We start from the raw sequence: 14,820 nt of genomic DNA, 5'->3' as shown, positions 1-14,820 counted from the left end.
TGTCCCCACCTTGTCCCGGTCGGACTCGTACACGAGGTGCCGCGCCTCGGCCTCGGCGTGGGTCGTAGTCCGCCGGCAGGATCCAGGCTTTGGTCTCCTCCGGGTCCATCCTGCCGTCGCGGTTCTTGTCCCGGGAATTCCACAAACTGCTCCCGCTCCGTCTTCACCCACTCGGCTCGTCGCGTCGCCGTCGTGGCTGTACATGTCACCTGGGAGGGACACCACGGGGGGGGTGGGGCGGGGGGTTGGACAACCCCTCCGCCATCCCGCGGGAAGGGAGGAGGATTTTGGGGACGGAAGAGGGCGAAACGCCAGGGCTCACCGATGTACTCCTCCAGGTCGATGAAGCCGTCGCCGTTCTTGTCGATGTCCTCCATGGTTTCCTGCCGGGAGACAACGGCGGGCGCTTGGAGCGACCCCCCCCACCCCCCCCCCTCCCCACGGTGACCCCTTGACCCCCCGGCGGGTTCAAAACCCCCCCCCCAAAAAAGCCCCGTTCTGCGCCGAGCCTCTCCAGGCCCACCTGCACGACGATGTCCTTCATGTAGTCGTACTCCTCGGGGTGGAGGAAGGCGGTGAACTCTTCCTTGGGTGGCGGTCAAGTCGCCATCCCTGTCGGCCATCTTGAAGCGCCGCTCGTCTCGCACCATCATTTGTTTGTAATTAAACCGTCGTCGGGGTCGGGGTCATCTGGGCAGGGGAAAGGAAGAGGGAGCGCACCCGGGGGTCAGCTTGGGAAGGGGGGAACCGGCTCGTGGTCACCAGCAATCCAACCTCAGCCCAACCGCAACGCAACCTCAGCCCAACCTCCACCACCGCAACCTCCGCCCAACCTCAACCTCCTCAGTCCCACCTCAGCTCTTCAGCCCAACCTCAACCACCTCAACCTCCTCAGCCCAGCCTCAACCCACCGCAACCTCCTCAACGCAACCTCAACTCAATCTCAACCTCCTCAGCCCAACCTTCATCACCTCAGCCTCCTCAGCCCAACCTCCTCAGCCTCCTCAGCCCAACCTCCTCAGCCCCACCTCAACCTCCTCAGCCCAACCTCCACCACCACAACCTCAACTCAACCTCAAACTCCTCAGCCCAACCTCAGCCTCCTCAGCCCAACCTCCGCCCAACCTCCGCCCCACCTCAACCTTCTCAGCCCAACCTCCACAGCCCAGCCTCCACCATCGCAACCTCCTCAACGCAAACCTCAACTCAATCTCAGCCTCCTCAGCCCAACCTCCACCACCTCAGCCTCAGCCCAACCTCCACCACCTCAGCCTTCCTCAGTCCCAACCTCAACCTCCTCAGCCCAACCCTCCACCACCTCAACCTCCTCAGCCTCTTCAGCCCAAACTCAACCTCCTCAGCCCAACCTCCGCCCAACCTCAACCTCCTCAGCCTCTTCAGCCCAACCTCCTCCCAACCTCAACCTCCTCAGCCTCTTCAGCCCAACCTCCTCAGCCCAGCCTCAACCACTTCAGCCTCTTCAGCCCAACCTCCACCACCACCAACCTCCTCAACACAACCTCAACTCAATCTTCACCTCCTCAGCCCACCTCAACCCTCCTCAGCCCAACCTCCACCCACCCCCAACCTCAACTCAACCTCAAACTCCTCAGCCCAACCTCAACCTCCTCAGCCCAACCTCCGCCCAACCTCCGCCCCACCTCAACCTCAGCCCAACCTCAGCCTCCTCAGCCCAACCTCCACAGCCCAGCCTCCACCACCGCAACCTCCTCAAACGCAACCTCAACTCAATCTCAGCCTCCTCAGCCCAACCTCCACCACCTCAGCCTCCTCAGCCCAACCTCAACCTCCTCAGCCCAACCTCCACCACCTCAGCCTCCTCCAGCCTCTTCCAGCCCAAACTCAACCTCCTCAGCCCAACCTCCGCCCAACCTCAACCTCCTCAGCCTCTTCAGCCCAACTCCACCACCACAACCTCCTCAACGCAACCTCAACTCAATCTCAACCTCCTCAGCCCAGCCTCCACCACCTCAGCCTCCTCAGCCCCACCTCAGCCTCCTCAGCCCAACCTCCACCACCTCAGCCTCCTCACGCTTTGCCCCGGCAGGCTGGATTTCAGACACCGGCCGCTCTCTCCTACACCTCCCCTGCCAGGAGGAAGAGCAGGAGGAGCTGCCAGCAGCCGCGGGATACCGGCATTCCTGGGAAAGATGCCCCCAGCAGACAAGGATCGGGGGGGGGGGGTGGGGGGGTGGGGTTTGGGTTTTTTTTTTTTGGCCGCCGCGGCCCCGGCAGCTTGGCCCAAGCTATTTCTGGAGGAGAATGTGTAAGGGGATCTCGCTCCCCGCCGCCGGGGGGGGCGGCTTCCAAGCCGGCAAAACATCGCCCAGCGCCCGCCGCGGCGGCAAGACCCGGGCGCAAACGGCCACGAGCTATAAACCACGGCGGCAGCTCCAGATCAGCGTCGGGAGAGCCGAGTCGGCTCCGGTCGTAGAAAAATAGCGCCGGAGGAGGACGCAGCCGAATCCTTGAGGGGGGAAGCGAAGCGAGAGCCAGGCCTGGTCTAAAAAAAGGCTCCCTCCCTTCTCTGTTTACCCCCAGGACAAAAGGCCGGGGATTAAGCGGCTCTATACACGTCCCGGCGCTGGCTCAGCGCTCGGTTTTATTTTAGGTCACCTCCAGGGCACAATGAAACCCCAAGTTTCCCGTTCTCCACCCGAGGCTTCACCCCGGGGAGCGGCGAAGGCCGCGGTGGCACAAGCGAAACGGTTTTGCGAGGGTCGAGGGGAGGGAGAGCCGGGGGTGGGCTCGGGGAGCTGCAGGCGGCAAAGCCACGAGCCCAAGGCTTCCACCTCGCCGAGGCGAGGAGAAACACGAGCATGCCGGGTTCCCCGCGGCGACAAGCGAGCCTGACAGGACAGAATAAGTAAAAAAAAAACAGGCATTATTGTGTTTATATTTGTATTTTTAAGGGGGTTTTGAAGGGAGTTTCGCTTTAAGACGAAGCTGTTGGTTATTTATCGCTTCGTATTCTCGCCCTCCCTGCGGAGAGCAGGATGTCGAGCGGCGCAAAGGGCGCTGGCGCGCACCGAGCTGCTCCGCGACGGGGCCGGCTGCGACCCGGCGCTGGAGCGTTTTCCCCCCAAAAAAAAAAAAACCCAAAAAGAAGAAAACCCACCCCCCAAGCCGAGCGAGCAGCGCTTCACTCTGCTGACCAAGAAGCCAGCATTTTTTAAATACTCCGTCAAGCAGCAGCGGAGGGGGTGGCGCCTCGGCCCCCACGCGCCACGAGAGCGACGTTCTCCGCTGGCGGCCGCGCGTCAGCCTCTCCAGAGGCATTTCCAGCGCCGCGCCGGCCGCAGAGGCTGGTGTAAGGGAATGTTTCAGCAGAGAGCTGAGGGGAAACGAAAAAAAAAAAACAAAAAAAAACCAAAAAAAACCCCCAAGCGAAACAGCAATTCCTGCTGATAAAAAAAAAGAAAAAAAAAAGAAAGAAAATAGGAGCAGGGAGCCAAGGCGTGAGGCAGGCGCTGGCGGGGCAGGCGGGATCCTGCCGGCACGGGGGGGAAGGACAAAAGGACGTGGGAGCAGAGATAACGGGCGTTATCTGCCAAAAGCCCTCGGCCGTCGCGGGGGCCGGGCCCTCCCCTCTCTGACTAACGAGGCTGGAGAAAAGGTTTTCTCTCGGGAAGGTTTTTTTTTTGGGGGGGGGGGGGGGTTGGGGTTTGTGTAAATATTCTACGCCCGCTGGTCAGAAACGCCACGGCACAGACTCCCGAAAAAGCACCTCCCAGGACCTCTCCTCTGGGCTGGAAGCTGGGGGGGGGGGGGGGGGGGGAAGAGGCTCCGCTTTCTGCGGCGCCCGCTAATTGCGCTAATGAACAGCGAAAAGGAAGCTTGGCCAGAGCCGAGGGGGGGGGGGGATCTCTCGCCAGCCACCAGCACGGCGAAACGCCCCGCAAAGCTTTACGCCGCCGCGAGGGAAGGCGGGCGAGGCAGAGGGGCGAGGCGACGGCCTCCCCAGGTCCGTTTTGACTATCTTTGGCAATAATTTCGTGAATTCAACTTGATTCCGTGCTCATCAGACCGTATATGTCCGCGTTCCAGGAGGAGGGAACCACTCCAGAGGGAACTGGTATTTTTCTAACGTCTTCACCCCAGAAGAGCTTCTCCTGAACACCCCGGGAGGGGGGGGGTTCAGGCCTGACAGGGCTGCTGACCTCGCCAAGATTTCCAAGCCACGGGGGTCTAAAGCGACTGCCAGGAGGAGCGGAGAAGGCGGGCTGGGCACACGGGGCTTTGGGAAGCGATTAGAAGGCTCTTTGCTAACGAGCCCCACGGGTTCAGGGGAGGGTGCAGGCGCCCAGGAACCCGTGGCTCCCACAGCCGAGGGTCCCGCGGGTGCTAAACGCCGCCGGGCGCTGGGAACTCAAAAGCTCGAAGGGAAAAAGCCCCCCCCCCCCCCTCGCCCCGTGGGCCTTCAACCCCGTCACCGCTCACGACGGGGTTTTGAGCCGATTGTCACAATTAAAGGGCATCAATAAAGCAGAGTCACGACGGCAAGCGTCACCTTCGGGGTCTGGACGCGGTTCGCCTTCGCGTGGCCCTCCTGGAATGCCCCCAGAAGGTAAATTTGGAGGAATTATTGTGGTTTTTTTTTAAAAAAAAAATCCCAGGCTTCGGGGCTCCCCAGCACTTCTGCTTTATTGATCCGAGACCACCACCAGGCCGGACACCGTGCCCCTTACCGAGGTAAGTGCCGTATGTCACGTTCCTGTACTCATCCCAGGAGATAAATCCATCTTGGTTCATGTCAAACTCCTGCCACTGCCGTTCGACACTGTCATACACGTATTTCTTCTGGGCCTTCTTAATCCAGGCTTTCAGCTCCCCCTCCGTCACAAACCCATCCTTATCCGTGTCTATCTTATCTACAATCACTCTACAAAAACAAAACAGCAAGTTTCAAGCGAAGTTTCCATCCCCCCAGCGCAGAGACCTACCTAAGATGTAGCCGTAGGTGGCATTTTTATACTCCTCCCAAGAAATGAGGCCGTCCTCATTGAGGTCGTGCCCTTTCCACTGCCGCTCTACGTCCTCGTATATCCAGCGCTTTTGGGCAAACTTAATCCAGGCTTTCAGCTCCTCCACCGTGACAAACCCGTCTTTGTCTTCATCTATTTTACTTACAATCTTTCTGTAGGAAACGCAGAAAAAGCCGGCAAAAGTTACGGGGAAAGCCAGGCCCGAGAGCTCCGCCGGGCGCCGGAGCGAGCGAGTCGGGGCGCGCGGCGCCGGAGCCGCGCCGGCGGCTCGGCCTTCACGCCCGCGGAGGGTTTGGCCACCCGAACACGGGCTCGCTCGCTCTCGGGCCGCCCAGGTTTGGGGCTCTTGGGGGGAAAGGGTTTTGTCGTTGGACCTCGGGAACGCGGGTGTGTCGTCCCCCCCCCCGCCCCGCGCCTCGACGATGAATTAAAGATGAGGAATTAAAGAGAGGTTACCCGGGAAAAACGATGAATTAGGACGGATTACCCGGGAAAAACCATCAACTAAAGGTTATTCAGGAAAAACGATGAATTAGGATGGGTTACCCGGGAAAAACGATGAATTGGGACAGATTACCCGGGAAAAAACGATGAATTGGGACAGATTACCCGGGAAAAACCATCAACTAAAGGTTATTCAGGAAAAACGATGAATTAGGACAGATTACCCAGGAAAAACGTTGAATTAGGACGGATTACCCAGGAAAAATCTTGAATTAGGACAGATTACCCAGGAAAAACAATCAACTAAAGGTCATCCAGGAAAAATGATGAATTAGGACAGGTTACCCGGGCAAAACAATGAATTAAGGACAGGTTATCCAGGAAAAACGATCAATTAGGACAGGTTACCCTGGAAAAACGATCAATTAAAGACCGATTATGCGGGCAAAACAATCAATTAAAGGTTATCCAGGAAAAATGATGAATTAGGACAGGTTATCTGGGCAAAAGGATCAATTAAAGACAGGTTACCCGGGAAAAACGATCAATTAAAGAAAAGTTATTTGGGCAAAACAATGAATTGAAGCCCAATGACCTGGGCAAAACGATCAATTAAAGGTTATCCGGGAAAAACGATGAATTAGGACGGGTTATCCGGGCCAACCAACGCGACGAACCCCAACCTCGGCTCGTGGGCGCGCCCCAGCCCAAAAACCCCTCGCAGAGCAGCCGAGGGCCACGTCGGATCCCCCCCCCACCTCCCCCGAGGGCGATGCCCACCCGTTTCCCCCCAGGGAGAAACCGGAGATCGGGGCGGTCTGGGAAGCCGCGTGCCTCCTCTGTATTTTTAGCAGCAGCTGCGGAGCAAATCCGGCGGGAGGAATGCGGGGAGCCAGGAATGCGGGGAGCCGGCGGGAGGAATGCGGGGAGCCAGGAATGCGGGGAGCCAGGAATGCGGGGAGCCGGCGGGAAGAATGCGGGGAGCCAGGAATGCGGGGAGCCGGGAATGCGGGGAGCCGGGAATGCGGGGAGCCGGGAATGCGGGGAGCCGCAGGCAGACGCGGGCGAGGCTCGGGGAGGGCAAGGCCGGGGAGCTGGGCCCTTCAATCCCTGCCCTTTCCTCCCGGGAGCAGCCGCCGCGTTGGCGGTTGGGAACGTGCAGGTTCGCATCACCGGCCGGGGAAGGGCAGGGAGGACGCCCCAAAACATTTCGCTCGGTCAGCCAGGACCTTTTTTTTTTTTTTCCCCCCTTTTTTCCCTTTTAACGGTGAAAGCGGCGCTGTAGACCTCCCTAACCCTCAACTCGAGCCACGGTGAAATCACCCCAAGCCCATGAATTCCCAGGCTATCGCTGCAAAGCGAAACATCACGGGTAAACCCAGCCCGGCCCGACAGACGGGAGACACTGGAGCCTCCCCCCGGGGACTTTCGTTGTTCCACTCATGGCTTTTAAAAAAAGCAAAAAGCCACAATTTCCCCCGCGGCACAAGGGATGTTCCTAGAAATGAACAGAGGGCTGGGGTAAAACCAGTAAAAAAAAAAAAAAAACCCCCCACCAACCAAGATTTGCTTTATTTTTCAGAAGAGTCCCGCAGCTCGATGCCTCCGTCCCCCGGGGCGGAGGGCGGCGCGCAGAAAAGGGCCCCCGCGCCGTTGCACAGCCCCGCTTCAACGGTTGCTATTTTAGGGGAAACAAGTGGGGTTTTTGGCCGTTGCCGTGGCACCGGAGGGGAGGGCGGGAATCCCGGCAGGAGAGCAACGCTCTCGTGTGACAAGGCACGGGAAGGGTTAAAGGCTCCCGCGCTGGTTTGGGCAGATCTACAAAACCACTTCGGCTGAGGGCGATGAGAAACCGGCCACCAGCAGAGCTTGGCCCTCAGCTCGGAGCCCTCGGCTCGGATATACTGGAGGGGGAAAAAAAAAAAAAAAAAAAAAAGAAGAGAAACCCACCCAAAACACCCGCGACGTGAGGAATTGGAGCCGTGGCTTTTCCAGGAAAGGTTTCTAGGTGGGGCCGCAGCAGTTCAGAGGTTTCATTAATAAACAACTTCCCCGTTTAATCACACTAAAACGTTAAACTCTTGTCCCCGCCGGGAGCAAGCTCGGCGCCGAGGGGGACGCCGAGGCGGCTCCCAAACCTCCGCCTTCAGCTCGTTCAGCTTCGGGCTGAAACTAGAGGCTCACAGGCTGGTTTCCCAGGGCACAAAAGAAAAATTAAAAAAAAAGTGAGTTTTAACACAAAACCACCCCAGGGAAACGCGCCGTTCCGGCAGGCGGCGCGGGGAGGGGGCAGCGGGGGCAGCAGCTGTTCCGCGCCGGCTGACGGCCCGCCTCGCCTTCCCGAGGGAAGCGGCGACGGGATCCTGTGGGCTCGCCAGGAAATTCCCCTCAATCAGCAGCTTTTACAGGGGAAAAAAAAAAAAAAAATAAAAAAATAATCACAAAGAGGTAGAGCACGGGATGGTGTTTGGAAATCCTGGTTGCCCCGAGAAACAGGGAGGTGAGAAGAGGCGGGTGGAAACCGAGCTGGGAAGGACGGAGCCAGAGCTCTCTCCGGGTCCTTTCAACAGGCATTAAAAATTAAATCATTTACATAATTATGCCTTTATCACGAGTTTATCCAACCAATTCAGGCTGGGGAAAAGCGTGATGGATTTGCCTCTGACTTTGAAAAAAAAACCACCACAAACCCAACCAAGAGCTGGTTTGTGTCCAGGGCCGGAGCAGCTCGAAACCACCTCGTTAAAACATCCGAGTGGAAACTCTTACCCCGGCCCCGCCGGCGCTGCCAGCTTTTCCCAGCAGATAACTCAGCAGAACAATGAAATTAAAGCGCAGAGCCCACGGGTCGGGAACGCGGCGCCGAGGGCGGGGGGGGGGGGGGGGGAGGATCGCCGGAGCTCCACGTTCCCCCTCCGCGTTCGGCTCCCGCTGGAGGAGGGATTCTCTCCACGCCGTTTCCCACCCGGCGGCTCGGCTTTGGCAGACCTTGCTGCGAGGATCTGGTGATGCAAAGGGGTTGAAAAGAGTCCCCGGGGGGGGGGGGGGGAACCCCCTCACTAGCCCAGCAAAAACTCCTTTAACGCTATCGAGACAAAAAAAAACCCAGACAAAGCCGAAGAATTAACGAACAGTTTGGAGCGCTGAAGAATTAACGAACAATTCGGAGCGCCAGGAGTCACCGGCGTCTGGAGGAAGGTCCCAACGGCCGGGCCAAGCTCACCAGGGAGGTGCCAGCCCTCGGGAGCCTCCGAAAAAAAATGCCTCATCGGGGCCGAAGCCTCCAAAAGTTTAAGCCTTTCTAAGCCCGACGGGAACAACTGCGCCGGCAGCTGCTGCCCGCGCGCACAGAGGCACCGGCTGTGGGGCCGCGGAGCCGGGAGCAGCGCCGGCCGCCCCCGAGGGACACCCCGTTGCGGTGCCTGGGGGTGGCAGGGGAGGGGAAGCCACCGGGCAGGAGGAGGGGACCCAAGAGATGCTCTGGTTTGGCTCCGCTCGGGCCTCGCCGCAGCCAAACCAGCTGCTTCTCAAGCGGCAGGAGGAAGGCGGTGAGGAACCCGCCCGGGGTAACCGGGGAGCGCCGCCCGGCGCGGGCGGAGGTGCTTGTTTCCACCCCGAAGGTGTAGTTTTGGGGGGTTATTTGGGGGTTGGAAGGCAGCGGGAGCGCTCGGGACGCCTCAAGGCGCCCTCGCAGGCCGAGGGGAAGGTCTCCAGCGAGGAGAAGGGCACGCGTGCCGCACGGCTTGGTCACCCACCGCTTGGGGTCGGGGGCTGAATTTCAGCTCAAAGTCATCCAAAACCCGACATTTTAAAGGCTCCAGCGGAGACCAGCTCCGCACCCGAGGGGCGAGAGAACACACAGGATCGCCGGGGTGAGGTTTACAGCGAGCAGCGCCCACGCTGGATCCGTCCTCTCCCTCCGTTTCGTTTTTATCTGGGCTCTTTTCCTTACCCGAGTCTCTCCTTGCTCTCCTCCGGCGTGAGCTGATCGAAGGTCTTGGCCTCGTCGGCGCCGAGGAAAGCGTCGTGGTCGTAGTCGAAGTTCTGGGCGTCGTCGTGGACCTTGTCGCTGAGCTGCGGGTCGTGGTGGACCCGGTCCTTCTTCTCGGTGGGTTTGCTGGAGATGCAGAGCATGGAGAGAGAGAGGCACAGGAGGAGCTGAGGGAGCGTCATGGTGGGTCCGAAGCACCTACGGGACAGCGAGAGGGAGAGGAGTTTAGGAGCCGGGGCGGCACGATGCCGGTGGCAGGGTCATAAAGCAGAACCCCGGCACCAAAATGGGGAGAGCTGATGAATTAAAGGCAGGTTATGTGGGCAAAATAATCAATTTAGGACAGGTTACCCGGGAAAAACGATGAATTGAAGACCAATTATGTGGGCAAAACAATCAATTAAAGGTTATCCGGGAAAAACGATGAATCAGGACAGGTTACCCGGGAAAAACGAAGAATTAAAGAAAGGTTATTTGGACAAAATGATGAATTGAAGACTGATTATGTGGGCAAAATGATCAATTAAAGGTTATCCAGGAAAAAATGATGAATTAAGACCGGTTATCTGGGCAAAATGATCAATTAGGACAGGTTACCCGGGAAAAATGATCAATTAGGACAGGTTACCCGGGAAAAACGACCAATTAGGACAGGTTACCCGGGAAAAACGATGAATTAAAGAAAGGTTATTTGGGCAAAATGATGAATTGAAGACTGATTATGTGGGCAAAATGATCAATTAAAGGTTATCCGGGAAAAAATGATGAATTAAGACCAATTATCTGGGCAAAATGATCAATTAAAGACAGGTTATCTGGGCAAAATGATCAATTAAAGACCAATTATCTAGGCAAAACGACCAATTAGGACAGGTTACCCGGGAAAAACGACCAATTAGGACAGGTTACCCGGGAAAAACGATGAATTAAAGAAAGGTTATTTAAGCAAAACAATGAATTGAAGACTGATTATGTGGGCAAAATGATCAATTAAAGGTTATCCGGGAAAAAATGATGAATTAAGACCGGTTATCTGGGCAAAATGATCAATTAGGACAGGTTACCCGGGAAAAATGATCAATTAGGACAGGTTACCCGGGAAAAACGATGAATTAAAGAAAGGTTATTTGGGCAAAATGATGAATTGAAGACTGATTATGTGGGCAAAATGATCAATTAAAGGTTATCCGGGAAAAAATGATGAATTAAGACCAATTATCTGGGCAAAACGATCAATTAAAGACCGGTTATCTGGGCAAAATGATCAATTAAAGACCAATTATCTAGGCAAAACGACCAATTAGGACAGGTTACCCGGGAAAAACGACCAATTAGGACAGGTTACCCGGGAAAAACGACCAATTAGGACAGGTTACCCGGGAAAAACGATGAATTAAAGAAAGGTTATTTAAGCAAAACAATGAATTGAAGACTGATTATGTGGGCAAAACAATCAATCAAAGACAGGTCATCCGGGAAAAACAATGAATTAGGACAGATTATCCGGGCAAAACGATCAATTAAAGGTTATCTGGGCAAAATGATGAACTGAAGATCAATTATCTAGGCAAAATCATTAATTAAAGATAGGTTACCCGGGCAAAACGATGAATTAAAGAAAGGTTATCTGGGCAAAATGATGAATTGAAGACCGATTATGTGGGCAAAACGATCAATTAAAGATAGGTTATCTGGGCAAAACGATGAATTGAAGGTTATCCAGGAAAAATGATGAATTAGGACAGATTGTCTGGGCAAAACGATGAATTGAAGACCTATTATCTGGGCAAAATAATCAATTAAAGACTGATTATCCGGGAAAAACAATGAATTAGGACAGATTATCCGGGCAAAATGATGAATCAGGACAGGTTATCCGGGCAAAACAACAAACTGGGACAGATCATCTGGGCAAAACGATCCATTAAAGCCCGGTTCTGGGGGCAAAACAGTCTTCGAGCCCCACGGTGCTCGCCAAGCCCCTTGCTCGCACCCCCGCCGGAGCAGCCCCCCGCTCCCCCGAGCCCCTCGGGCCGGCGGAGAGGAGCAACAACCGCGCCTGCTGGAAGCGGAGGAATGCGAGGGATGCGTGGCCAAGAGGCGCAGCCCATGGGCCTGCCAGGCCGGGGGCCAGCCGCTCCGCCTGCCCTCTGCCCAATTCCCTCCCCCTGCCAAAAAAAACAAACCCCAACCAGCCCGCCAAAAAAACCCCAAACCCTCCTTCCCAGCGAGGCATCGGCCACCCGGCGGCTTCGGGTGCTCCTGCAGGACCTCTGAGGGGGACGGGAGCCTCGCCCACCCCTCTCCCACCACGAATTCCAGCCCCTCGGGACCCCAACTCCGGGCGACGGACGACGCCGGGGGCGCTCAGGACGCGGCGCTTCCGCCCCCCGAATCAGCGTCGGCGACGGCCCCCCGCGCGCGAAACGCGGGCCCAGGCGGCGAAGGCAGCTCCCCGCACGCCCCGTCCTCCTCCCTCTCACCCACGTTTCCATCCAGCAGCGCCCACGCGCACCCTGCAGCGCCCCGTCCCGCCTCACCCCCCGCGAAAATGGATAAAATTGGGGTTTACCCTGGAGAAACCGGAGGTAAGAGAGTCCCCGCAGGCAGGTCTACTCGCAGGGGTTAGGAAGGAGCAGCAGGAGGGGGGGGGGGGGGGGGGGAAAAAGCTCCTTATAGCATCAAACGCGGGAATTTACCTGCCCGAAGCGCTTGATCTCAAACATCAGCGTAACGGCGCCGGCTGTAAGCGATATTCACGCCCAGAGGACACGAAAAGGGATGAAAACGGGTCACACTTGTCATATAAATAGTCAAGCCCGGGGTCAAAGCAGCTTATCCTTGAAAACATAAATTTCCCATAGGAGAACAGGCAGCAGCGCCGCCATCGGGGTACGAAGCCGCGAGGAAGAGGAAGGCACGAGGCTCGGCACCACCGGCACGGCAGCGTCGGGGGGGGGTGGGGGAAAAGCAGAAATGGATCAATTCTGGTGGGAAAATAAAAGAAAAAAGAAGAAAAAAAAAAAAAAAGAGGATTCCCGCTGCCACCAAGGTGGGGACCTGCGAGGGAGAGCGAGGGATCCGGGCTGGGAAATCTGGTCAGGGACACTGGAAATGCGTTAATGATGCCTCGGGGTTAATTAGTGCCAATAAAAGGGAAGTTTGGGGGTAATTTGGCCGAAGGAGACACGTGCGCGTCGGGAGGATGGAGGAGGAGGAGGAGGAGGAGCGGCTTCCCTCGACTCGGCGGGAGGAGCCGTCGGGGTGAACCCCGTCCCGTCGGCTGTGGGGAGGATTTGGGGTCGGATCCGCACAAACCCGCTCTGGATCCGCAAAACCTCCCTCACGGAAGGGCACCGAGAGGAAAAGACCCGGGTCTGGAACACACCGGGCAGCGTGGAAAGCGGTCACCGTCCCTCGTGGCTTGGGTGACACGAAGGACACCCAGAAACCCCCCCCCCCCCCCCCGCAGGGGACCCTCCCGCCGCCGCCACCTCCTCCCGTCTCGCCCCTCGCGAGGGAGGATTTCGGCGCCGCTCCCACCACGTGGAAGGAGCTTCGCCGGCCCCGCCGGGAGGGTCGGGAAGCAAAAAGGGGGGTGAGAAGCGACGCCCACGTGGCCATTCGACGTCTGAGCATGAATTGGGTGAAAAATCCCCGACCCCCCCAGCCACCTCTGACGCAATCCAGCGCGGCCGTGGCCCCAGCAGGAGGCGGGGGAGGCCCCCCAGGCCCTATTTCGGAGGAGCTCTACCTGTCTACTCACGCAGAGGACCAGACTCTTCCTCGCTCTGAGCCCATCCCGGCGCCCAGGACCTGCCCAAGCTCTTGCTAATCCCAGGCTAGAGCACAGGGTGACCTGGAACCGGTGATAAATGCCCCGATTTTATCTCCCACGTCCACGCCAAGCGGGCACGAGGCATCGGGAGGCGATTCAAAGGGACAACCTGACCTCAAACACGGCTCTTGGCGCCCCGCCGGGCGCCAGGGAGGCGATGAGCCTCACCTCAGGCGGGGGGGGGGAAGGGGAGATGCTGCTCTAGGGTTTGGCGGGAGAAAGAAAAAAAAGAAACCCCCCCCAAAACCCTAAACTGACCATTATCCATAAATAATTCACAGCAGTTAACAGCTTCGGCTGACCAACGGCTGTGCTGCCCACAGGATGGGCGCCCAGATTTTCCTTGGAGCTGACAATTTTGGGTGAAAAAAGAGAGTCGGGCTTTGAGCTGGATGACGTGCAACCCCTTTTCCCTCCCCAGCTGGTGAAGCAAACCCCAAACCGCCGCGGGAAGGGCCGCTGGCAGCAGTTCTCCGTCCTCCGACCCCACCGGCGAACCGCAGGGAAGGCGGAAAGCGGCGATTAGCGGTGGGGAGGTGGGGAAGGGATCCCCCAAAATGGGGGGGAGGGCGGGGGAAGAGCAGCGGGGGGGGGGGGACACGACGACGACGACGACACCCCCCACGGGCCGCTGACGGTGACCGAAGAGATGCCACGATGCCAAAAAGGCGAGAGGAGACGCAACCGTGGGGATGGCGGCGGGCGACGGCGGCCGGGGGTCGCGAAGGCGCCCCTGGGGAGTAGCGAGCGCCGAGGTTCGGCCCTGCTGATGGAAGGCTCGGCGCTCGGTTTCACCGGGAGCGACAACGAATAACGGGCGAGAAAGAAGCCGTTTTGCGCCCCAAAACAAGCGCTCGCTGGCGGATGGGGAGAACCCGAAGGCCTCGGCTCTCACGAACGGCGAATGAAGAGGCCGATGGAGTCGGGGTGCTGCCTCCAGACCCCAGGGGGTGTGTGTGTGGGGGGGGGGGGTGTCCTCGCAGCTCAGCACCCGTGACCCCGCAAACCGGTGATCCCGGTGCAGGATGCGGCCCGGGCCCAACACCTCGCCTAGGCCCGGAGGGTCCTTCACGAGCCTCGGGAGGCTGGTACCACCCCGGGGGTACGGTGCGAGGACGGAGGCACCTTCCCCCCGGGGAAACCTTCCCCCGGTGCCGCTCCCCTCCCGGTTCCCATAGCGACCGGGCCCAGCCCGAGCCGGTGCCACGTTAGCGCCCGCCGCCGGAGCGGAGCCGCCCGCCCCCGCCGCCGGGCCCAGCGCCCCCCTCCCGCCCCGCCGGGCCGGGCCGGGCCCGTCCCTCACCGTTCACCGGGAGCCGCCGCCGCCGCCGCCGCCCGCTCTCCTCAGCCCTTCCGCCGACCGGAAGCAGGCGCCGCGCCACGCCGCACGGCCCCCCGCGCTCCCTCCCCGCCGGCCAATCGGAGAGCCGTTCCGCCTCCCTCGCCGCCGAGCTCCGCGCTCTGATTGGTCCTCCCCGCCGCCCATCAGCCCGCTGGCCCGCCTCCCCGCGCTGCCCTCCGCCCACCTCCCCGCCCCCTTT

The 14,820-nt window shown here is 58.6% G+C and overlaps 1 protein-coding gene across 1 annotated transcript in view; it reads right to left on the bottom strand.

Annotated features, from left to right (window-relative positions):
- Positions 1–14,609, bottom strand: part of CALU (calumenin) — a 16,629-nt gene extending 2,020 nt beyond the window's left edge. Inside the window, 11 exon segments of the mRNA XM_086462541.1 lie at positions 10–60; positions 62–133; positions 135–174; positions 176–209; positions 323–383; positions 524–589; positions 591–670; positions 673–690; positions 4,710–4,903; positions 9,403–9,639; positions 14,583–14,609. Coding sequence (XP_086318667.1) covers positions 10–60; positions 62–133; positions 135–174; positions 176–209; positions 323–383; positions 524–589; positions 591–670; positions 673–690; positions 4,710–4,903; positions 9,403–9,623 — 837 coding nt within the window. The 5' untranslated portion in view covers positions 9,624–9,639; positions 14,583–14,609.
- Between the last annotated feature and the right edge of the window lie 211 nt (positions 14,610–14,820).

The sequence above is a fragment of the Leptosomus discolor genome, chromosome 1, assembly GCF_034619465.1.
Source record: "Leptosomus discolor isolate bLepDis1 chromosome 1, bLepDis1.hap2, whole genome shotgun sequence".
Taxonomy (NCBI): Eukaryota; Metazoa; Chordata; class Aves; order Leptosomiformes; family Leptosomidae; genus Leptosomus; species Leptosomus discolor.
The sequence above is the reverse complement of the archived record's forward strand: the minus strand, read 5'-3'. Positions and strand labels throughout refer to the sequence as shown.